The following is a 23,766-nucleotide window of genomic DNA, read 5'->3' as shown; positions in this document are numbered from 1 at the left end:
TTCTTTGCCTGCGTGAGGAGCCCACGAGCACCTCGACGCAGAATCAGCGGTCTTAGCGCAGACGAGGCGTGCCGCGCTGGGCTCCCTCACGCACATCCCCGCCGGTTCCCGCCTCAGGACCGGCGCTCGGCACACCGCCAACGTCCGCGCGGCTCACAAGGGCTGGGCCCGGTGTCTCCCGGTTTCGATTCCCGCGGGCGGCCCCGGCTGACGCGAGGAGCGGGGAGGGGCGTGGGGCGGGACCGCGACACCGCTGTGTTTTGGGGCGGCAGCGGGCTTGCAGCCCGAAGGCTTCGGCGCTCGGCGGCGGGCGGGTAAGTGTCCACGGTCCGCGTCCGCAGCGGTGGGGCATCACCTGCCCTGCGCCCGGTCCGTGCGGGGCTGGAGCTCCAGCGGTGGTCGGGGCGGGCGCTGCACGGCTCTGCGTGCATCGTACGGCCCTGCACTGCTTCGTGCATTGCGCGGCCCTGCGCGGCTTTGCGTGCCTCGCACGGCTCGGCACGGCTCTGCTTGCGTCTCATGGGAAGAGGCTCCCCAGGAGCGGCATCCCGCCGTGCTGGGGCCGCCTGAACTCGCCTTGAACCCGCTGGGGGGCTGCCGCAGCCGGAGCGGGGCCGTAGTTCCCGGATGAGGGGTGGCCGTGCGGAGTGGAAGCCGGCCAGGCGGTGTGTGGGGCGGCCGGAGGGGAGGCAGGATGCGTTCCTGCTCCTCCTGCCCTGCAGCTGGATGTGCCTCCGGCCTTCCTGCAGCTCTCCTGGAGAGAGGAGCGGGGGGAGATGCGTGCTGCTGAAAGAGAAGCGCTTTGGTGTGGCCCCCCAGCTGAGCATTGTCTTCAGTGGTTTTGGATCCTTTCTCCGGAAAGCAGTGCTGTGTATAAGGTCGTGGAGTGGTCACTTGAAAGCAGACTTGTTCATTTGAAAGGGAGTTGGGGCACTCGAGAGAAGAACAACACCAAAAAGATCTGTTACCTTTGTATTTACTGCCTGATTTACAGAAAATTAACTTCAGGTTGATAACATGGGTTTAGTGCAAATGGGAACGGGCTTTGTATTCTCAAGAAAGTGTGCAAAGAGGAGTGTTTCTTACCAGAGCTTTTACTGTGTACAATTAAACGTGCCAGGTGTGGGCTGCAAACTGCACAGGCTTGAAGACTTTGCTATTAGGGGATCTTGATGGGGTTTTTTGTTTGTTTGTTTTCAGTTTTCATTCTCCTTTCCAGATGTTTCACCATCTTGAGCTAATCTAGAGCCCATTTGTTACCATTGCTTTCTTACTGGGTCATCACTGTTTGATGACAGGAACATCGTCAGGCTGAGTAAACAAGGGAAGCAGTGTAAATACCTCCCTCTTGGACGGAGTTAGGTCTGGTGAGGCTGAGCTGGATGGCGGATTTTGGGGTTGTTGTTTCAGGCCATAGGAAGTGGGATTAACTGTTTCCACTGTTCTGTGAGTTTTTGTTGTTACTGTCTGTAAAACAGTAATGCCACCTTCTAGATAGAATATTGAACATGTGTTCAGTGTGAGTATATAAAATGGGAGCTGCAAATCCTTTCTTAGTTTGTTAAAGTAGTGCTTCTTTGTAAATATATGTATCTATTCAGAGTGTTTTTCCAGAAAACACAACTCTGCCTTATTTACCACCTTTTCTCTGAGGTGTAGTTTGTTACTGATAGGTTGCGAAGAGGGGTGGATCACTTGAAACTGAAAGAAAAATTCTGTTTTGTTTCTCTTAGCAAAATAAGGTTTGCTGGGGAGCAAAGCCAAGCCCATCAGCGCTGCCAGCTGCAAAGCAGCCTTCAAAGAAGGGCAGTCCCTATGTGTTAGGCATGAGATCAGGCTGCAAGGGAAGGAGGAAGAGCGCTAAGAGATAGCACCCTAAACGAAGGATGGTGGGGCATGGCAGTGTGTGAAGACCTTTGTTGCCAGACTGGACAGCAACATGTCACGGTCTTGCTTGCAAGCTGAGAGATGCAGTTCTTCTGTCAGTGGTGTTAGTTTTCCTTGTTTTTTCCAGGGGCCTTCACAAAATGAGATGCCGTGTCAGTGACATGAAGATACCATATGGGATTAAGGATGGATCCAGGAAGTTTGGGACCATAGAGAGCCAGTCTGTCAGGACCATGTAGTGCAGCTAATGGATGTAAAGCTCTGATTCCACAGGGAACAGGTGCAGAGCTGCTGTCCTGGCGTGTGGGTGCCTGTCTTGTACCCTGGGACGGGAATTAGAAAATGTTGTCTTGTTCTGGTAGCATGCTTTTGATTCCTGTTGCCTTGCCATATTTAAATCATAGAATCAGAATCCTTAGAGTTAGAAGGGACCTCTGAAGGCCATTCCCCTTCAAACAGAGACATCACAGCTAGATCAGGTTGCCCAGAGCCTTATCCAGCCTTGCCTTGAAAGTCTCCAGGGATGGGGCATCAACATCACTGGGCAACCTGTTCCAATTCTTCACTACCCTCACTGTATAAGTTCTACCCTCACTGTATGAGATTTTTTCCCTATATCTAACCTAAATCTACCCTCTTTGAACTTGAATATGACTTCCTGGCCTAGTGCCTTTCCTGCATGTGAGTCAGCCGCAAATTTAGCCTCTTGAGGATTCACTGGTAACACTTTAGTAGCAACCTCATGTTTAGATTTTTCTTGGGTTGCTGCAAGACAGCAGGCTGACTCTGTACTTGGCCTGGGATTAGCCCTTTTTTTGTAGCCCTGTGGCTAGTTGTGCTTCTGAAGAGAGCAGAGCTGCAAGCAGGGCTGGCTACGTGCGCTTGGTGTGTGAGGAGCTGGAGTTATCAGTCAGCTGGGCTTAGTTATGAGTAATAATTGCTTTATAACAGTGCGTAAATAGAAACCGGTGCTCAGCATTATCTGGAGGAGGAGGACCTCAGGAGGTTTTTGCTGCTAGCCCTGCCCAGAGCAGGGCCCTGGAGCAGTGCGTGAGCCTGTCCGTGTTTGTCTTCAGCTTCCCTCATTTCACCCAGGCCTTGCACACATCTTCTGCTTATCTGCTTTGTACACAGCATTCGAGATAGTAACGGAACATCGAGACATCTGTGCTAATTGTATCCAGTATGTGGTGTGCGTGTGCTCCAGGTCAGTAAGACTGTCTGTGCCCTACAGTCAGCAATTTGCTCCAGAACCTGGAGAAAGCTGGTGGGTGGACAGGGATGTTTCATCTAACTCAGGCACCAGCAACTGCTTAATGTTTCAGAAGCAAAACTATGGAGGTGAAAAGTCTCACAGCTGACTTTCCAAACAGATGTGTAGCACTTGTATGTGAGACATGGTGCTAAACGTGGCAATAGCCCACGGGTTTGGTGGGTTTGTAAAATCATAGAATGCCTTGGTCTGGAAAGGACCTTAAAACCCACCTAGTTTCAACCCCTTTCCATAGGCAGGGCTGCCACCTACCAGACCAGACTGCCCGGGGCCCCATCCAAGCTGGTCTTCAGCACATCCAGAAATAGGGCAGCCACAATTTCTCTGGGCAGCTGTGCCAGTGCCTCACCACTCTTGTAGTGAAGAATTTCCTCTAGGACTACTGATTTTGTCTGGATTCTTGGTACAAAATATAAAGGCACCTGTTTGCAAGTTGTTGTTTTGTAGTGCAGAGTGAGAAAGTGTTTTACTTTCTGAATAAAACAGTTTGAGGGGACCAGTTTCTCCAAGGTGAGCTGACATATTTGACAAGGCTTAGAAACAGCCCGTATGAGATACTGCCAGAATACTGGATTAAAATGTTTCAGTATCCACAAATATCATTATGACATTTTCCAGTCCAAACAGATCCTTGAGAATGGCTGTGCCAAAATCTCATCTCTTTCTCTTCTTCCACATGAGGTCTGTTAATGTGTCCACTCAGGCCTCGTAACTTCAAACCTGTTTATATTGCTTGTAGAAATTATGTTTTTTTTTTTGTCTCTGCCACTTTTGCAAGGCTTCTTCTCAAAACACAGACTGTTTCAAGACTTTTTGTTTGCCGTTTCAATATGAGATGGAAAAGCAAAGCTTCTGTATGAAGTACTTTTCTGCTTTTCACTGTGAGAGTGGTAGTGCATGCATTCAAGGTAGACTTCTCTAAACTGGCTACTAGGCAGAGCACACGCTCTTCAAGCTATACCCTGCTCATCCTGTATTTTTATTCTCTTTTCGTGGGTCTGTCCTGATATTCAGAAGACGCATATACGTTGTCCTTCATCTGTACAGCAGTGAGACCACCTGGACAGACAGTGTCAAGCAAGTTGCGGTGACACAGCAGTCCATCCTTGGTGGCATCATGCTCTTGTGCCAAACCTGCTTTTGTTGGGCAAGAGCTAATGGGAGCCTAGAGGCTGCCTGGTGAGGAAACACTGACTCTATGAATGCTGGTGAAATGTGCATTATGGAAAGGGACCAACAATAATTAAAAGCCTTGCTGTATAGAAACTTCCACTTTTCCTCTATGAACAAGCACTTGCTGCACTGGGTTTGGCTGGGATGGAGTTAATATTCTTGGTAGTGGCTGCAGGGTGCTGTGTTTTAGGTCTATCACCAAAACAATGCCGATAGCACACCACTGTTTTAGCTGTTGCTGAGCAGCGTTTGCACAGCATCAGGGCTTTCTCTGCTCCTCACTTTGTCCTCCAGTGAATAGATTTGGGGGTGTGCAAGAGTTTGGGAGGGCACACAAACAGGCAGATAACCTCAAGGGGATACTCCGTGCTGTACCATGTCAAGCTCAATGATAAAACGTGAGAGGAGGGGTTTAGGAGGTTTTGTATCTTAAAGCATGTAAACTGGATGCAGATGGAACAAGTGAGCTGCTCATGTTCACTTCCAGATTTATGACGTTTTCAGAAAGCACAAGAAGGCCTCTTGGGAGCAGTGGCTGATGTAAGGACCACTGCATTTTTCAAGGATGAAAAATTGGTTTTGTGGGCAGCCCATTTGGGTTTTCAAGCTTATCTGCTGAAGCAAGAGGAATCACGCTTGGCTTTGTAAGCCCCCAAACAGTCCTGCTTGTGAGGACAGTCTGATTGAAGCAGTTCAGTGGGATGTAAAGTACTGTGATAACTCAAGAGCTGGCAGTGTGTGGAGTACATGGGCATTTTGCCCACTGGCAGTATGCTGGGTTTAACCTGGCAGGCAGCTGGACACCACACACATAGTTCACTCTTCCCTCAGAGGGATGGGAAAGAGAACTGAGAAGTGCAAGAACTTGTGGCTGGAGATAAGGACAGTTAACAAACTGAAAAGAAAGAAAGGGGGGGAAAAAAAAAACAACCACACAAACTAAAACTCTAATAACAACAGAAAGTGCACAAAGGAAGTGATGCACAGTGCAATTGCTCACCATGCACTGATCAGTGCCCAGCCAGCGGCCCCATGGTCAGCTCCCCCAGTTTTATTGCTTAGCACAAGAACACATGGCACAGAATATGCCTTTTGGCCAGTCTGGGTTATTTGTCTCCGTCCTGTCCCCTCCCAGCTCCTTGTCCCCCAGCCCCTCACTGGCAGGACAGTACAAAGAGCTGGAATGCCCTTGGCCTTGTGCAGTGCTGCTCAGCAACAGCTGAAACACGGCTGTGTTATCTACATTGTTTTTCTCCTAAATCCAAATCGCAGTATCATACCAGACACTATGAAGAAAATTAACCCTATCCCAGCAAAAAGTAAGACACAAAGTAGAAGTTGGAGCTGATTGTTCCCAACTTAACTGCATAATCTTGTGTTGTAGTTCTTCAAGTGTAAGTGGATGTGCTTCATTTTGCTGCCACAGTCATTCTGGTGGTCTCAGGAGCCATACGAAAAAGTTAATGGGTATCATGATTTTATGATTTTTGTTATTGGTATTCCATATCATAACATCAGGTACTGTACTGGGAGTTAAAGAGTTAATGCTCCAGTTCCGTGGATCATCAATAGTTCTGGGTATACCTGTCTCAGAAGAGAAGAAGAACTACATCTCCCAGAGGACTGTTCACTGTTCTGTTTCCGTTTTCCATTCAGAGGGAGAGATAAAACTGTTTGTAGATCACGAGACACTCCTTTTCCCTTTCTGATCATCTTGGCAGCATGTCTGCTCCCTCGCCGTCTCACCTTCTGCATTAGAGTCAGGCCTTTGGTTTTTGGATGCTCTCTCTCTCATTTTATTTGATTTCTTAGCTTCAATTTAATAATACTGTATTATCTTGCATTCCAATATCATGTTTAGTAAATTAGTTTCTCCTCAAATCGTTGCCACTGATCTAGGTCCAGTTCCCTACTCTTTCCCTCTTCCCCCTTTCCCTTTCCTGGGGCGTGGGGCTGTGGGTCCCCCCACCCCACTAGTCATGGAACCGGGCTGAATCAGCCCATAAATCATTGATGTTTGTAGTGGAGAATGCAGGTGTAGCCCACCTTGGCTGGGAAAAGATTCACTTTTAGAACAAATCTCCCTCTACTCTCAGAGAGCTTCCTTAGAAATCTTATCTGTACTGTAGGAACCGTACTGAAAACATGGCCTTGAAAGTCCAGGCAGACTGCCAATATTCTGGGATGTTTGTAAACTTTTTGGGTGCTGCTCGCCTGCTTCTGTAAAGAGAAAAAAAATGCTTTCTCTTCTTAAACTGCTCTTCAAGGGAGTGCATTCCATAATTTTTTCCTCTTTTAATGCTCAGAACACACAGGGCCTTAATTAAGTTTGCCACTCTGCTCTGTGGAGCTGTATGTATATATGATGAATTAAAAGCACTGATGTAAATACCTACCTGGTATCTGCATACAAGGTGGCATGCAACTTTAGAGGGAGTTGCTAGTATTATAGCCTGTGATTTTTAAACAGTCTCCCAGTCTCTGCCTCGAATCCTTTAAGCAAGTTTTGAATACTCATCATCTTGTCAGTTTCCCTGAATGTACTCCTCATCATTTTATTCAGTATCTGTATTTATCATATTTTCAGGAAGCCTTCCCCAAAGCCAGAGAATACTGAGTGGCAGGGAGTGTGGAGGGATCTGGGAGAGACTGTAGAGAAATGGGCATCGCTGGTGTCATGGAACTTTACTCCTGAACACCTGCAAGATCCTGGGAGCCTAGGCAGGTATTTGAGGCAGGGATGTTGTGGCTCAGGCAGATCTGAGGAGGCACAAATTATTTGGGGCCTAGCTAATGCTTGTTGGGCCTTATTCTATACTGTCTCAGAGAAAGAGAGAGTCTCTGAAATTGGGCGAGAGAGTCTCCAAACTGAAAGGGAGAGTCTCCAGGAGAGAGTCAGAGCTGACAGGGAGAATCTCCAGGTCCAGAAAAAGAGTCTTCTAGTTGAGAAACAGGATCTCCAGATTGAGTGAGAGAGTCTCCAAGATGAGAATGAAGGTCTCCAATCTGAGAGAGAGAATCTCCAATCTGAGCGAGATACACTCCAATTTGAACAGGATACCCTCCAAAATGAGTGAGATACCTTCCAATCCAAGCTAGACAGTCTCCAAACTGAATGAGACAAACTCCAATCTCAATGAGACAGCCCCCAAACCACACTCCTAACCAAACAAGACAGACTCCAAGCGGAGCTGGAGAGAAAGAGCATCAAAACTGACCAACCTGATCAATCACACAAAACACCAGAATCGATGTCAGTTGCCCACATGAGAGGATGTAAGTTGAAACAAGCATTGCCTCGTTTAGAATGGAAGGAAGAGGAAGAAGATTCTGTAAGAGAAGAGGAGAAAATAGAAGAAAAAGATCCAGGAGAGTGGCCCCTATTTCCAGGGGAGGAGCCCTCAACAAGACCATGGTTGCTGACACGAAGGGGGGCTAAAAGAGAAGAAGAAGGTAAATAAGACGTTGTCACCATTACTATTCAACCTCTGAAAATGACTGAAATTTGAGGTTCGAGAAAATATTTTTCACCTCCCCTTTTCCCAAGGTGTGGGTCCGTGGATCCCGCCGCCCCACTAGTCATGGAACCAGGCTGAACCATCCCGTAAACCATTGAAAACGGGTCATCTTATCTAGCTCTTTTTTCTTTTCCTTTTCTTCCTTTGAAGGACAAGGGCTGAGCATTTCCTTGACCATGAGTCACTTGGACCTGAGAGTTTTTCCAAACAAGTTTGTGTTTTATGGAGAAACTCCCACTTTTGTAAAGGAACCTGTCTCACCGAGACAAAGTCTTTTATTAGTTATGATCACATGCATTTGTGGTCCAGGCATTTCCTCTTTCCTTGTGCCAATGGGAGGCAGAAGAACGGGTGACATTTTTGTTTAATGCTAGCCAGACTCAACACTATGCACTAGGTGACGTTCTTCTGTTTTTTGAGTTAAAATTGCTTATGCTTCAAGAAGATGTTAGGCAATAGCAAGACATACTGTGCTAGTCAGTACAGCAATTCTTCTGGGTAATTTACTTACATGTCAGATTTGCATGTCTGTACATCTCCTGGGTACAGTTGCTAAAGCCTTCAGCAGGCATCCCAGTGATTTAAATTACCTGTGGTTTGGGGTTTTGGCTGGCAAAGTGCAGTGCTAGAAAAACATGGGAATTTGTGTTCTGCTGGAAATCTGCTCCAAGTGGGGAGGGATTGGGATGGTATGTCATCTCCTGGTCTAAAACAGGGAGCTCAGCTGCAAAAATTTCTCATCACTTGGCATGTTTCAAAGACCTTTTGAAATCTGCATTGAAACTGGGGGGCTTTTGCTTCAGTGTGGGGAAAGGAATCCTTCAAGATTCTTATGGGTATCTTTTACTTTTATCTGTACTTACACTGATACAAAGAAAAGTAAGATAAATATAATTCTTGGGGAAATTCATTTATTTAACCTTCTGATGGTAAAAATAAAATTGTCATGGTTTTATGATTTTTGGTTATCAGTATTCCACATCACAACATCATGCAGTGTACTGGGAGTTAAAGAGCAAATGCTTTAGTTACGTCTAAAGTGTACCTGTCTGGAAGAGAAGAAGAACTACGTTCCCCAAGAGCCTTTTCGAGTACTGTTATCATTCCTGCTCAAGGGAACAGATATAAGGGCGCAGGTTTTCTGACTCGTCCTCTCTTCTCGTCTCGCTGTGTTCCCTGTCGGATCGGCTCGCTACTGCTGCTCCCAACTGCACGCAAGGCTTCAGTAATAGCGTAAGGCCTTTGACTCTAGGACAATCTTTCTCTCAATTATTGTTGATTTATATTGTATTATAGTGTGTTATCTTACATTCCGATACTATATTTAGTAAAATTAGTTTGTTTCTCCTCAGATCGTTGCCGCTGTTTTTAATTATTTTGGGGTCCCCTGTTTCCCTTCCTGGAGGTGCGGATTTTGTGAAATCCCTCCGCCCCACTAGTCGTGGAACCGGGCCGGACCAGCCCTTAAACCGTTGACATTTTTGGTGGAGAATGCGGGCAAACAGCTGCTTTTTTAGCTTTTTAGAACAAATCTCTCTCTGCTCTCGGAGAGCTTCGTTGGGAAAGTTTATCTCTTTCATAGGTGCTCACTGAAAAACTTGACCTTGAAAGTCCAGGCGGACTGCCAATACTCAGATATTTTGTAAACTTTGAGCACTGTTATCTTGCTTTAGTAAAAAGGAAGGAAAAAAAATATAAAAAAAATGATTCTCCTTTCTGTTTTAAACCAGTTTGTAGGGAGAACTACTAATTTCACAGAATCTGTGATTTTGAAGCAGGTTCCCAGTCTCTCTTGCGAATCCTTTATGAATTGTTTGAATGCTCACCTGACCACATTGTTAATCTCCCTGAATGCGCTGTTTGCCATTGTAATTATTTCACTCAGTATCTGGAATTATCGTATTCTGAAGAAGTCCCCTCCAAAACCAGAGAATACTGAGTGGCAGGGTGTATGGAGAGACTTGGGAGAGACTTTAGAGAGGTGGACATGTTCGGTGTCATGGAACTTTACTCCTGAACACCTAAAAGATCCTGAGAGCCTGAACAGATATTTGAGACAGAGATGTTGTGGCCTAGGCAGATCTGAGGAGGCACAAATGATTTGGGGCCTGGCTAATGCTTATCGGGCCTTATTTAATACTATCCCAGAGAGGGAAAGAATTCTAGAAATTGAGAGAAGGATTGTCCAAGCCGAGAAGGAGAGTCTCTGGGCCGAGCAAAAGGGTTTCCAAGCCGAGAAGGAGAGTCTCTGAGCCGAGCGAAAGGGTTTTCCTAGCCGAGAAGGAGAGTCTCTGGGCCGAGTGAAAGGGTTTCCGAGCCGAGAAGGAGAGTCTCTGGGCCGAGCGAAAGGGTTTCCAAGCTGAGAAGGATAATTTCCGGGCTGAGCGAGAGAATCTCCAAGCCGAGAAGGAGAATCTCTGGTCTGAGCGAGACACACTCCAGTTCGAGAGGAACTCCCTCGAGGCTGAACGGGATATACTCCGAACTGAGCGAGATGCCCTCCAGCACGCAAAATTCAGTCTCCAAAGTGAGATAACCGAAATTCAGTCTCATCAAGCCGAGCTCGAATCTGAACTAAGCACTCTCATAATCCAGCGAGATAGACTCCGAGACGAGCTGGAGGGTAAGAGCATCGGGACTGACCAACCTGATCAACCGTAGGAGGCACCAGAATCGATGTCGGTTGCCCCTGTAAGAGGACGGAAAACGAAACGAATTTCCACTCAGTTAGAACAGAAGAAAGAGGAGGAGGGTGTAGTAGAGGAAGCAGTCAATGTAAGAGAAGAGGAAGAGGGTGGAGTAGAAGAAGCAGGCGATGTAAGAGAAGAGGAGGAAAGAGGTCCAGTGGAGTGGCTCCAAGGAACTGGAGTGCCCATGCCCTCAATAAGACTGCATGCACAAACACCAAGGAGGGCAGGAAGTCCTGAAAGAGCAGGAGGTGAGCAAGACATTGTAACCATTGTGGATAGATCTTTGAAAATGAACGAAATTCGTGGTCTGAGGAAGGACTTCACACGCCACTCCAATGAGCCTATTGTCACCTGGTTACTTCGATGCTGGGACAGTGGGGCCAACAGTGTGTGGCTAGATAGCAGAGAAGCTCGTCAGCTTGGTGGCATTGCTAGGGACTCAGCCATTGACAAACGTATTAGCACATGCCAGAACCAGGCCTTCACCCTCTGGAAGCGGATGTTGTTAGCCGTGAGAGAAAAACACCCCTTTAAAGATGATCTCATGCCCGAGAAAAGGAAAAGGACTGATATGGAAAAAGGCATCCACTTGCCATGGTGGAAATGATATGCAGCCCTGACTTCATCCTTGACGAGCCAGACCAAGAGCATGATCCTGAGAGAGTCCGGTGTACACCAAATATGTGGCGCACATTCACTAAGACTGCGCCAGAAAGGTATGCCAGTACATTTGCAGCAATGTATGGCAGAGGGGAAAAAAAATAGAAATTGAAACTATATTTTAGCGTATATTTTGCTTTTTATTCTTCCCCTTTTTATTTCTCCCCCTTAAATAATGTTCATACCAGGCAGTGTCCAAAAGACCCACGTAAGCTATAAGAACACTTGACTTGCTGTCTCATAAGGAGTGTTTTGAAACTCTATATTATATGCACATGGTTCAGTGAAGTGACGATTTCATTTGCATAGCGTAATTGTCAGAATTACTCCTCCAGTACTGCATTGTCATTGGACCTTCCCCGACCTTGCATAGATGGACCTTTTATTAGTCAGTTTATAGTTGGTTTAGTCTATATCCAGGAACTTAATTAGATCTTCCTGTGATGTTTGCATTGCATACATCATTACGGAGCATTATCTGTTTAAATAAATAAGGCCTAATTTCTGAGTGGCCTTTCTGCAGCCAGCCTGAAGCAACCTTGCTCTGAGCTTTGCTGTAGCACCTGGTTCTCTTGTTGTTGCCTTTGCAGAGGCGTGCACTGCTTCCCCTGTAGGCCCACTGCATTTCACTCGATGGAGCATCTCCATGCAGGCAAGGCACAGTGCCACCCATAGTGTGCCTCTTCATCCTCTGTGTTAACAATACAGCAGTGATTTTCAGCGTTTTGGGTTCACCTTGAGAGCCCATTGAGAAGATGTCAGTATTACTTTGTGCTTTGTCTGTGAGCTCATATATTTAAAAATACCTTGTTTGGTCTTCTGTGAAGAGCTTTTACGGATGCTATTAGTAGGCTGCAGTGTTACAGGTTGTCCCTGGTTCTGTTCCATGCTGGTTAGCACAGGGATAATAAGTAAACCTGTGCTTTCCTTCTGGGGTTATTAATCTTATTTGCTAATACTGAGATCTGTGAGACTAATAGAGGCTTTCACAGGTAATGGAAATGGCTTTTACTAGTATAATCCAGTTGTGAAGAATGATTCTGCTCAAGACTTTTTAATTGTTTCATCTGTAATCTTGATATGATGTCTCTCAGCGTACATGTGGCTGTTTTTCCCCTTGTGTTTGTTTACCTGCATGTTGAAATGGTGATTACTTTTACATAAGGAGCTTAATTGTACAGTTTTAATTATGAAATGCTTTTTCTATCACTTGCAGTTGATGCCTGTTTCAACCTTTGATTTCTCCAAGTGCTGGATATATTTATTTTAGCATCGATTTTAAATTTGTTCAAAGGTCTTCATGCACTATTAATAGACATACGTTGCAGCAGTTTCATGCAGTAATCAAGTTTCAGAGCAAATTGTGTACATTGGATTATTAAATGTCTAGCCAGAAAGGTTGGACAAAGGAAAAGTCATAAAGGTAAATAAAAAGCAAGTAAATGAGTTTTGTCTTTGACTAATTGAAATGTATAGCTTCATGTATTTCTTCACTATATGAACTGTGTTGTCTCAGATTCATATCCTCCTGTTTTCAAAGAGTGTGAACGCATTTAAATAATTTGGAATCTTAATTTTAAAAAAGAAAGTTCAAGACCCAAAGGAAACAATGATAAAAATGTGATTAAAAAGTAGCTGGAAAGTTGAGGTATCAAAAGCAAAAAAGATGTTGGTACCTGAGTTACATTTTACTATTCCAGTTGCAACATAGCAAAAAGATGTACTCTTTTGTCCTTGTTTTCGAAGATGCAAAACCTAAGATGGAAGTTGAAGTGGATTTTGGGGAAGGATGTGTCTCATAAATCACTGGGTTTTTTTCTTGCTTTTTTTTTTCCCTCACAGCATGGATGCCATGGAATATGCACAGTTTATGAAACAAGATGGGAATCAGGATTTTAAAAATGGAAATTACGCCTTGGCCATCAGGAAGTATGATCAAGCTCTGTATATGCTCGTTCAGTTAAGGCAATGGGGCCTGTAAGTATTCTTTAATTACAAGCTGTGAGCCATAAGACAGTCAGAAGTTTGTGCAGTTCTGTGATTAACTCAGAACTATATTTCTTACCCTGACACACAATTTTCTTATGTCTTTTGTCACATTCCTTGGTGTATCAGTTTTATAATTAAGGAGAAATTGCTGTTCTTGATGTATCATGTGGGAGATAAGTTAGCAACTTTAATCTAAATGTTGTTATATAAGCATTAATGATAACTATAATTAAGGTCCACATTATTTTTCCATAAATTATGTTGGTTTGTGTTAAATTACTTCTACTTTGTAGCTGAGATGTGGATTGATGTTGCTGTTGTTCTGCCAGGTACTGAGAGAACGTGGGTGTCTGTTGTTACATGGATCATTGATTATTTTGAAAACAATTCATGCAGGTTACTTTGTTCTTGGTGTTTGAGCTTTCCTGGTGTTCTGAAATATGTTCAAAACTAACTTCAGCCAAGGAGCTCTGTGGATATTTCTTTCCAAATGCCAAGTGCTTGTTGTCTTCATTTAACGACAGTTGCTAACATGATGGTTAATGGTTAAGTAGGTGGGCATTATGTTAACTTTTAAATATTCATTATTACCGTGTATTAGCAACACTATGAACCTGATGTAACACCAGCCATTCATTTAGTTTGGCTGTTTGCCATTACACAAAGGATGGTAAAACGCAGTTTGGAGCTGTGGTGGGAGTGAGACCAAGAGAAGACAGAGCCAAGAAGGCCATCTCCACCAGGCCCTGATTCTGCCCTTTGCAGGGAGTGGGGCTTCCTCTTCCCGCTGGGGTCTGCACCCGAGCGTTCCCTTCCCCCTTGCTGTAGGTTGCATTGGCAGGATTTGCTTGCATGTGAGAGTGTGCTCTGAACATGTTCAGTACAGTTGAAACAACTTTCTTGGGTGTAAATTGCTAGATAGGAGTAAGATGGAGGATACACCGCCATGCCAGTGGTGTGCCATGAGCACAGAAATGACACTTTTCAGGTTCCCCACTACCCTGTATAGTACTGTAAATTTTCAGAAGCTTTTTACAGAAATTCTTACATCCAGATGCATGTATTTCAGTATATTCAGTTCTCTGAAATATGTTTATTTCTTCAGCTTACATTAATATATATAATTCTGATGACATTATCAACTGATGATACAGTAAAACACTTTTTGGTTGTATTTTGATGACTAAAGTCTCTCTAGCATTTGTTTCACCTTTCCTGTGTCCCATTCCTGACTTCTGCCTTTCACTGAATATCTAGATGTCTCTACGTTTTCTAAACTGTCCCTGAACTCCCATAGCATCATAGAATATACTGCATTGGAAGGGACCCACAAGTACCACGGAGTTCAGTGCTTACTGCAATACTCCAGTGGGTTGACCTTCTGCTTCAGAAGGCGCTGGAGTATCACTAATATACCATGAAGGTGTCACTAGGAGATTTTCTAGCTGATGTTCAAATTGTATTCACTTTCTAAAGCTCTGTTTAACCCTCTGCGTTTCTTAGATGGGTGATGTGTGTACTTTTTCCTTTCTCTCATTGCTCACTATAAAGTACCTTGCATCCTTTTTTTTTTTTAATTGAATAAGAAGTTTTTCTGGTAACTTTTTTTTAGGTGTTCTGGGGACATAGCTGTATTATACTGCAACAAATCAACTTGCTTGTACAATCTTGGTAAATGGAGAGAAGCAATGCTTTCAGCCTTCGAGAGCTTACGCTGGGATCCACAGTATGTTAAGGTATTCACATGTTTAGGCTGGCAATTTTTTGCCTGTATTATGTTTTAAACCAAGTGTCAATATCTGCTTTTTGTTGTGTTTTGTTTTTAAGATGTACTATAGCATAAAAATTACAGAATCAGTATCCGGCTGTGCACGTGAACATCAAAATTACTTCTAATATTATTGTAATACTACTTCTAGTAAAATGAAGCAGCTCTCTTTTGCTTGCTGGTCGTTTCTCATTACAGCAGGAAAGGTACTAATGCTTTCAAGGAGATAACTGTTCTTTTAATGCCACAGATGAGGTGATAGCAAGTAATAAATCTTATGTGTTCTTCTGATGCTGGGGACCCTGGGTGATTCAGGATTGATCAGGATATGTTTTGAACAAATTGATTCCGCTGTGAGTCTGAGATAGTAAAACCTAATTAAGTGGTGAACATAAATGTGTTCAGGTGCCATTGGCTAAAGAACACGTGGATTGTTTTAAATACTGCAGAACGCTACTGAACAGTGACATAATGACATAAATGTATATTCTGAACCTTGTGACAAGAAGCATTTCTGTCCAGGATAGTTGCTAACAGTGTGTCTTCTCATCCTTTAGCTATTTTCCAAGATATTTTCTACTGCTTTATCTATCTTTTTTTGTGTGTATCTGTATCTATTGCTCTTTCATAGCATTCACAATGAAATCAGTAGCACAGTGTGAATTACAAGGGATTTTGATTGCATTTTTTGGGTGGTGTGTGTGTGAGAAGCTGTGAAAATAGCACTGTGTGCCATTTTATACCATACTTAGAGAATTTAGGAGAAAATGATAACTTTTTGTTAACTTTTCTGGAACAGGCTGTCCAGGGGGGTTGTGAATTCTCTTCTGGAGACATTCAAAACCTGCCTGGATGCCTACCTGTGCAGCCTGCTGTAGGGAGCCTACTTTAGCAGGAGGTTGGATGATCTCTAGAAATCCTTTCCAACCCCTCTGATTTTGTTGTCAAGTTCTCTGAATATTTTCCCAACAACAGTCTTTTTTGTCCTTCTCTTTTCATAGGCTTATTATAGAGCTGGCCACTCACTGATCATGTTATCAAACGCTTATAACGCGGTTTGTATGTTTCATAGAGGTTTGACTCTTCTAAATGCTTCTGTAGATCAAGCTCAAGTTGCTGATTTTATAGCAGGAATCTTCACAAGTGTCAATGGTAAGCTCAAATTAAAAGCTTAATTATTTTAAGAACCCTTCAGTGGTGATGGACTCATTTTTTTTCCATGTTTAAAGAAGACTGGTTGGTGATAAAAAGGTACTTGGTGGCCAAGGGTTGTCATGCTAAAGAAGTAAGATGTTTGCTCCTTATTAGCATTCTCCTGAGTATTAATACTAAAGCTGTCACTCTGCAGTGAAGTAATTTAGTTGGAGGCCACAACTTTAAAAGGGCTGAATATACTACATACTTTTCACAACTGCTTAATCTTGCAGATGAACGAGTCTTGCCTCCAACTTTCTACCCTGCATATGATTATATTTTCAGTGCAAGGTTTGATGCACTGATATGGCAATCCGTGATGGAAAAGTTGGCTCAGAAAGGGAAGTGGCAGGTAAGTCTGTCCCTGTGAAGAGAAAACAAACGTTGCATACTCACTTCTTGACCTTTTGGCTAAGATCAAGTGTAGTGTAGTGTAGTACTGCTGCACAAAAAGGCAGTCATTGGTACCGGTTCAGGGTAAGCTTGTGTTATCTCTAAGATAAAAAGCAATTAATTTTAGTGGTTCAATTGTCTTGATTTTTAGACTTGAAAAATATTCTTGGTTCAAAATAATTTCCAAAATTCATTTCTCAAAGAGATACAACAAACTTAAGATCGCACTTGTCTCTTGCTGTTGTCTCTGTTTTGATTCCACCTAGGGGCTCCATTATTCTTGGAAGACACTGAAGGGATAGAAATGTGCTTATTTGTAGTGTCTTTTTCTTTTGGATGAAAGATCCACTCAGTGGAAGTACACAGTTGTTCAATAAAGCCGGATTATTTTGGACAATCAGAAGGAGAATCACCTAAAGTCATTTTAACCCTCTTTTTAAATAATGACTGTATGAAAAATACAGTCTACTCTACTCCCAGCATAGTGTTGTCCTCAAACTTCTTTAGTCATCTTCAAGTCATGTATCCAAGTCATTGATTAAAACACTGAAGAGAACTGGCCCTAAAATGAAGCCTTGAGGAACCCCAGTAATGGCTGGCTGCCAGCCTGATGTAACCCTGTTTACTGTAAGCCTTTGAGCCCAACCTGAGCTCACCCATCGCATCATGAAAAACAGTACTGAAAGCTTTGCTGAAATCCAAAACCATCACATCTACTGGCTTCCCTTGTTCAGCTAGGTGTGTAATCTTGCTGTGAAAGGAAAATTATTCTTTGAAAAGGACTTTCCCCTCATGAACCTGTGCTGGCTGTGATCAGTGAGTGCAGTGTCTTTCATGTGTTTTTCAGTAACTCCCAGAATGATCTTCTCTGTAATTTTATCAGGCACTGAAGTAGAACTGACAGGCCTGTAATTACATAGATCTTCTTTCTTATCCTTGAAAAAGGATCACTGCCAAAGGTGTACTGGAGATACTTTTAGGACATGACCCTTTCCATGTGGTTTCTATTTCTGATGAGATTTTAATTGGCCATAGGTTCCCACAGTCCACTGTAAATACATTAACTCAATTGATAAATGAAAAGGGAAATTCAGTGATGTGTTACAATCTTAAAAAAAAAAGATCTGAAATGTTGTTAGCCTATGTTTTGCTCTCCTACAAAGTCTAATGATGCAGTGAAAAACAAAGTTTCTAAGTGCACTTATCACCATTGTTTTTTTCCTAGTCTTTTCTGTTGTTGTTGTCCAAGAAGAAAGACTTGCCCACCAATCTCAGAGTCAACCAGTTACCACTGAAAAATCTCTTTGAGGTAAAGTGACAAGCTTTTTAAGTTTTGTGTCTATTTCTTTTTTTTCTGTTTCCTTCAGTGGGAGATTTTCCATCCTGTGGGCAAGGTTAAAGCAGATGAGAGAAAAATAAAATGAAAAATAAAATAAAATGAAAACTAATACATGGTTACATTAAATAATATATGATTATATTAAATCATCTGTTTTGTCTCGGTTCATCTGATTATTAAAAGGATCTTTAATTTGTATAGTTTTTGTATGCAATTTAGTATTTCCTTTAATTGGTCACAAAAAGACATCTTCCTCTCAAGCTATTTGTGTCAGACCTGGAACCTGACACTAGATTTAATGTAGAAAAATGTTTGACATCTGTTAAGTTGAATGTGTTTTCCAACCAGGATGACTTTCAGTATTCCTGGGACATGGTGGTATTATGTTTTGCTGGCTTGCTTCTGGACTGCTTCATGATACTGCATCTGACTATGAGAAATTGAGCTCATTGCTGTGTTGGATTTTCTTTACTCAGTGACCCAAATTTTTTGTATGTTGCTTTAGACACAGGCTGCTAAACTGGTTCCCTGAAGGCTTACCTTCCAGATAATGTAGGGGGTTTGGGCAAGTTGGAAATGTATAGACCAAGTACTCACAATTCTAATGCCTTTCACTGAGACGATGGCATCTGCCAGCAGCAGAAGTCAATCTGTGCCCACTTTGTGCATGTGAAGGAGCAGCTGGTGTCCGTAGTGGTATCATGTTGAGTTTCTGAAGGCAGTACACAGTGCATCTATCTGTTTTTATGCGGTGGTTGTCCATCCTGTTCTAATAACAGTTGAGGTAAAGCATTTCTTGTGGACCTCTACAAGGCAGATGTGTTTACACAAGCATGCCGTGGTTAGCTAGCATTGGACAAGTGTGCTGTGGTAATGCCAGCTGAGGAGCTTAAATGGGACTACATGCTACCCTCCATCATACCTCATTAATTTGATCAGCTTGTTGCAGAGAGAGGTGGGTCAGAGTCCAGGCTCTGAAAGATCAATGAGCACTGCTTCTCTTTTGCAAAAATTAGAGGAAAATGTGGCTTTCTGACAGCTGGAACTTCCCCTGCTGCCACCCTATAATTTGTTGTGTTTTATTTTTGTAACTGTGCACAAACAGTAATACTTGCCAGTCAAAATTTGGCTTGAGCTGTTAGAGAGAAAGATTTATTTGTGGATGTTGGAAGGCTGTGCAAAGCCTGCTATTTAAAAAGTGACTGGCACAAATGAAGAAATTATGTCTAAACACTGTTTTTGAGCACCCCCTCGTGACCAGATCCTCCTGGCATGATGTCTCAATTTCCCTCTGAGCTTCCTCTGCTCACCTTCGGAGTTCCTGTGTCAGTGTCCCTGTTGCTTGTAGACTGCTTGATGCTCATTAAGTCCCTGTTAAAACACCCTTTTTTGGTTCAAACATTTTCTTCTCAGACTGTGTGCTTTCAGTCTTAGTGTGTAAATTTTCCTGTAAAATCCATACTTAACAGCTTTTCTTTGTGTGAACAGTTTTATTATCATTGCTGTCTTAATAATGCTAGATGCTCCCTGGGCTGGATGAGAGAATGAGGTGTTGCCCTGCTTTCCATTGATGAAATTCCTGAGCTGTATGAGATGTTACCTGGGTTGTCTATATCTCCTTCCCTCAGTCAGTAACTCCTGTTCTCCAATTTCAAACGTTTCTTCAGTCTTTTCTTGCTTTAGGATAACTGCTTGCAGAAGCTGTCTCATCTGAGCTTAGAAAGTACAATATCTAGTTACAGCAACATGTGCACTGGAATGTAGCAACATTTAATAGACTTGTATGGCAGAAAGTTGACATCAATTACGGGGAAGAAATGCAGAAATATGTATTACAAAATAGGCTTCAAATTCAGTGCTTTTCAGAGCAGAGTCTTTCAAAATTCATGAACATCTCGTTGGAGAAATGTATTTGCTTTGAACTTCTACTGGATCTGTTATGTCTATAGTAAATGTTTCATTTTACAATGAATACGACTTGGTTGTTACTGTTCCACCAATTCTCGTCATAAAAAACATGGAAATGTGATTTTAAAAGAATATATTTTGTGAATATAAAATAATGTGTTGTAATTCTTTTCTTTGTTATCAGACTTTTGAGTTGTATGGATGTGATGAGACGATGCAAAATGTAGCAGAATTAGTCAAATGGCTGATTTCCATTGGGGCAAAAGTTGAATCCATTGGAGTTTATCCCCTTCATGCTGTTATCAGACTGTGTATCAAAGCAAGTAAGTGACATCCACTGCTAAAATGAACCAAATGTTGTCTTCTTCAGAGAAAAAGCAAATATAATTAGATCAGATCATGTAGGCATGACTTTATATGTATCAATAAAACACACGAAAGATGTGGAGCATTAGGAGAGGATCCAGAGGAGGGCCACAAAGATGATCCAAAGGCTGGAGCACCTCTCCTATGAAGACAGGCTGAAAGAACTGGGCTTGTTCAGCCTGGGAAAGAGAAGGGTCTGGGGAGGTGTCATTGTGGCCTTCCAATATTTAAAGGGAGTTTATAAACATGAGGGAAATCAACTTTTTACAAGGGTAGATAGTGATAGGACAAAGGGGAATGGTTTTGAATTAAAGGAGAGGAGATTTAGATTAGATGTCAGGAGCAAGTTTTTTACTGAGAGAGTGGTGAGGTGCTGGAACAGGTTGCCCAGAGAGGCTGTGAATGCTCCATCCCTGGAGGTGTTTGGGGCCAGGCTGCATGGGGCCTGGGGCAATCTGATCTAGTACTTGATGAAATGGTTGGCAACACTGCATGGTGTCAGAGGGGTTGGAACTTTATGATCCTTGAGGTCATTTCCAACACAAGCCATTCTATGATTCTGTGATTTTAAGAATTGTGTAAGCTCTCTTATTTGTTATCTGTGCTTGTTAGCTATACAAACCTAATATGAGTGTTCTCTTCTATGTTTTGGAGCTATTGTGTGATCGAGGTTCTTTCAGATCCTAGGTATGCCAGCTTTGGCAAAAATAAAGTATTTCTTCCTGCCACCTCAGTGTGGAACAACATTTTCTATATGTGCTAAAGATTCATGAGTCAACTAAGTGGTGCATGCTGAAAGTCAGTAGAACTTAATGTCAGGTCTCCCACACTGTAGCTGGCTCGTGCCATTATTTCTTATTTTTTTACCTCCCTTACTCCCCATCTATGAGAAAAGGTTTCATACAGGTGCATCTTTACGTTCCGTAGGGGGAAAAACAGTATCTAATTCTACTGCATCTATTTACTATTTTTAACAAATGTTTTCTTTTATCATTTCAGAAAAGAACCATATTTTCAGATGGTTACTGTCTCAGAGGCCAGACTTGAAGGATAGAATCAACCAGCAAGACAGAGATGGATGCACTCTCCTGCACATTGTGGCATCTTCCAGTGACTATTCCCGGAAACGCAGTAAATACAGTTCTTTTTTCTTTATTCCTACTTGTGTGGTGGTTTGTTTTCATATGGAAAAAATGAAGAATGGAAGAAAATTTCAGACCCTGGTATTTACTACTGCATACAAGGAAGAAAATGAGAAAGCCCTGTTATATGAACATAATAACTTATATTTTAGCTTATATTTAAGAATTTCAGTAACTCCATTATAAGTCTGTATACTTGATTTGGTGACCTTTTTTTTTGCTTCTTGATTTGATTGGTTATGACTTCCCAGTAAGTACCTTGCAGTTTTTAGTGACCTCTTAAATCTAAATGTGCCTTGACCTCCTAGAGACCTATCCTGTTTTTCTGTTCTCTTGTTTTCTTGTTCGTTTGTTTTGACTAGTTGAAGCTTTAAAACCTAAGTAGCAATGTACGTTGTCAGAGATGAAAAATGAAATGCTTTCCTTCAAGTTTTCTGTGAGGTTTCTTTCACATTAACTTAGCCTGGCTTTCTTCCTTGTATTTCTTACGCTGCCCACTAGGTGGCCTCAGGAAACAAGCATCAACTCCAAGCTAACTACACTCTTTGACGTCGTTGAACACAACGACGTTCTGATGGCTCTCTATAGTAGAATGAATGAGTTGCAGGCAGTGTCCATCCAACAAATTTCATTTCCTAGAAAGAAGCCATACTTCTTTTGCAACATCTTTTACTATAAGACTCTTGTGTTTCTGAAAGAGGCCATATATATATTTATAGATATGTTTATAAATGTATTAAAACCCTTGCATCCATCCATTAACAAAAAATAATTCCTAAGGTAGCTTGCATGGTAAGACTTGTACAGACAAAGCACGACAGCTGTGTTTGTCTGCATCACTCTTTCCTCATCCAGATTTTTACTTCAGCACATGCAATTAAAGAGATTGTGTTCTGTGGAGTTGTGCCTTGGGAATTGTAATGACCTAACAATTATTTGCTCAGCGTTTCTTCATCTTCCCTTGTGTTACATGATTTGGTGTTCCTGCGCTCTTCCAGCTGTTCTGTTGGAAGATCAGTACTGCTGCTTCCAGGGCTGTAAAGTGCTTCCTGGGATTGTAGTGGGACGTTGCAAGAAGAGAGCTTCTCATCTTCGAGAGTTATTAAACACTGTGTCAAAGCTTTAAGTCACCATTATATTTATTGTCTTTGTCTGTTCTGTAATTCTGTATAACATTTCAGAACACTTAAATTGACTTCTGTTGAAAGCAATGACGCTTACCATTAGTTAAACTAGAAATGTTTGTTACAAGGCTTATTACCACAAAAGTAATGTGTTTTCTGCTGCACAGGAAAGAAAATCAGTACGCAGCTGTACATATTCATGCTTGAATATGTAAAATAGACAGTTTTGTTAAGTCACCTTATAAACAATAGAAAAGCCTCCTGTTTTGCTTTCTCTTTACGTACAGAGCAGTTTGCCTAAAAACTGGAGAGCAGGATTGGGGCATAACGAAGGAGGGGCTTTCGACATGCTGCCTCTGACCAATGGGATGCTCTTGGGATGCTCACTGTGTTTCAGTGCTCCCATTTCCCAACTTACAATAACAAAGATAGAGTTTATGATTATTTTTTAACAGTTCTTTGAGTTTCTTTTGGAGATAATACCTAACGATTCTTAAGACACTGTATGAATTTATATATATGTTTATAAACTAAAATTATGCTAGAAATTGTGCCACCTGAAAACAAGAAAACAAAACAAAGCAGCCTCTGAACAATGAGAATTATTCCCCCTCTAATGCTTTTTCTTGTGATGCTTTAGGTCAAACAGAAGATGTGCTCATGCTTCTGAATTTTGGGGTTGATCCTACCATTCCAGATGCACGGTCAAGAAACGTCATAGATATTTTGAAAAAGAATAAAAACTTTGACGCTGTCAAAGCAGTCAGCAATCACATTGAGAAACACACTTCCTCCTCTGTGGAACTGGAAGGTACTGTATGGACTGTGCTTTTTCTGTTTTTAAATTATATCCTTTGGATGCAAAATTACTTTATTTGTAATTGGCAATAGTAGGTGAGAAAGTATGTAACCTTCTCTATGAATTGTCACTCTGGTGAGTCACCGTTGAACATTTTGTCCTTGCCTGAAGGTGTCTGCTGTCCAGCTAACGTTCTTAATGTATCATGCAATTAATAATTACAAGTTGCTGGAAGTTACTATAAGCCACTGCTGCATTTTTTTTCCTTAGCACAAGGCTCCCCTCCTGCCATAGAAACTGCATCTTTTTGATGCTTTTATCAGTTTTGACCATTTACCTTCACCTTAGTGTTTGGCAAATAAAACGTTCGGTAAAAACATCCGTGACATATTTAAAATGATTTAAATAAAGAAAAAATATTGACCAAAAAGAGAAGCCCTGAGGTGATGAACATATATGTGAGAAGATGATGACCTATTTTGAAAATAGAATAATGTTTTAATGAGAGATCCTCCTTGTTCAGAAAGTTTTAGTTGTCATTGA

The 23,766-nt window shown here is 42.3% G+C and overlaps 1 protein-coding gene across 4 annotated transcripts in view; it reads left to right on the top strand.

Annotated features, from left to right (window-relative positions):
* Positions 1-221: 221 nt before the first annotated feature.
* The window catches only part of TRANK1 (tetratricopeptide repeat and ankyrin repeat containing 1), a 52,103-nt gene continuing 28,558 nt past the window's right edge, over positions 222-23,766 (top strand). Inside the window, exons 1-10 of one of the 4 annotated variants that reach the window (XM_046931360.1) lie at positions 222-314; positions 2,015-2,167; positions 13,044-13,178; positions 14,803-14,926; positions 15,960-16,110; positions 16,386-16,504; positions 17,771-17,854; positions 19,977-20,115; positions 21,158-21,289; positions 23,065-23,235. In XM_046931360.1, coding sequence (XP_046787316.1) covers positions 13,045-13,178; positions 14,803-14,926; positions 15,960-16,110; positions 16,386-16,504; positions 17,771-17,854; positions 19,977-20,115; positions 21,158-21,289; positions 23,065-23,235 — 1,054 coding nt within the window. In that variant the 5' untranslated portion in view covers positions 222-314; positions 2,015-2,167; position 13,044. Of the gene's footprint in view, positions 315-2,014; positions 2,168-9,002; positions 11,258-12,431; positions 12,625-13,043; positions 13,179-14,802; positions 14,927-15,959; positions 16,111-16,385; positions 16,505-17,770; positions 17,855-19,976; positions 20,116-21,157; positions 21,290-23,064; positions 23,236-23,766 lie in introns of those variants that run through there. The other 3 variants (XM_004939508.5, XM_004939507.5, XM_015281695.3) reach the window with 3 other exon arrangements.

The sequence above is a fragment of the Gallus gallus genome, chromosome 2 (genome assembly GCF_016699485.2).
Source record: "Gallus gallus isolate bGalGal1 chromosome 2, bGalGal1.mat.broiler.GRCg7b, whole genome shotgun sequence".
NCBI lineage: Eukaryota > Metazoa > Chordata > Aves > Galliformes > Phasianidae > Gallus > Gallus gallus.
Note: the sequence above shows the minus strand (reverse complement) of the source record. Positions and strands in the feature narration are given on the sequence as shown.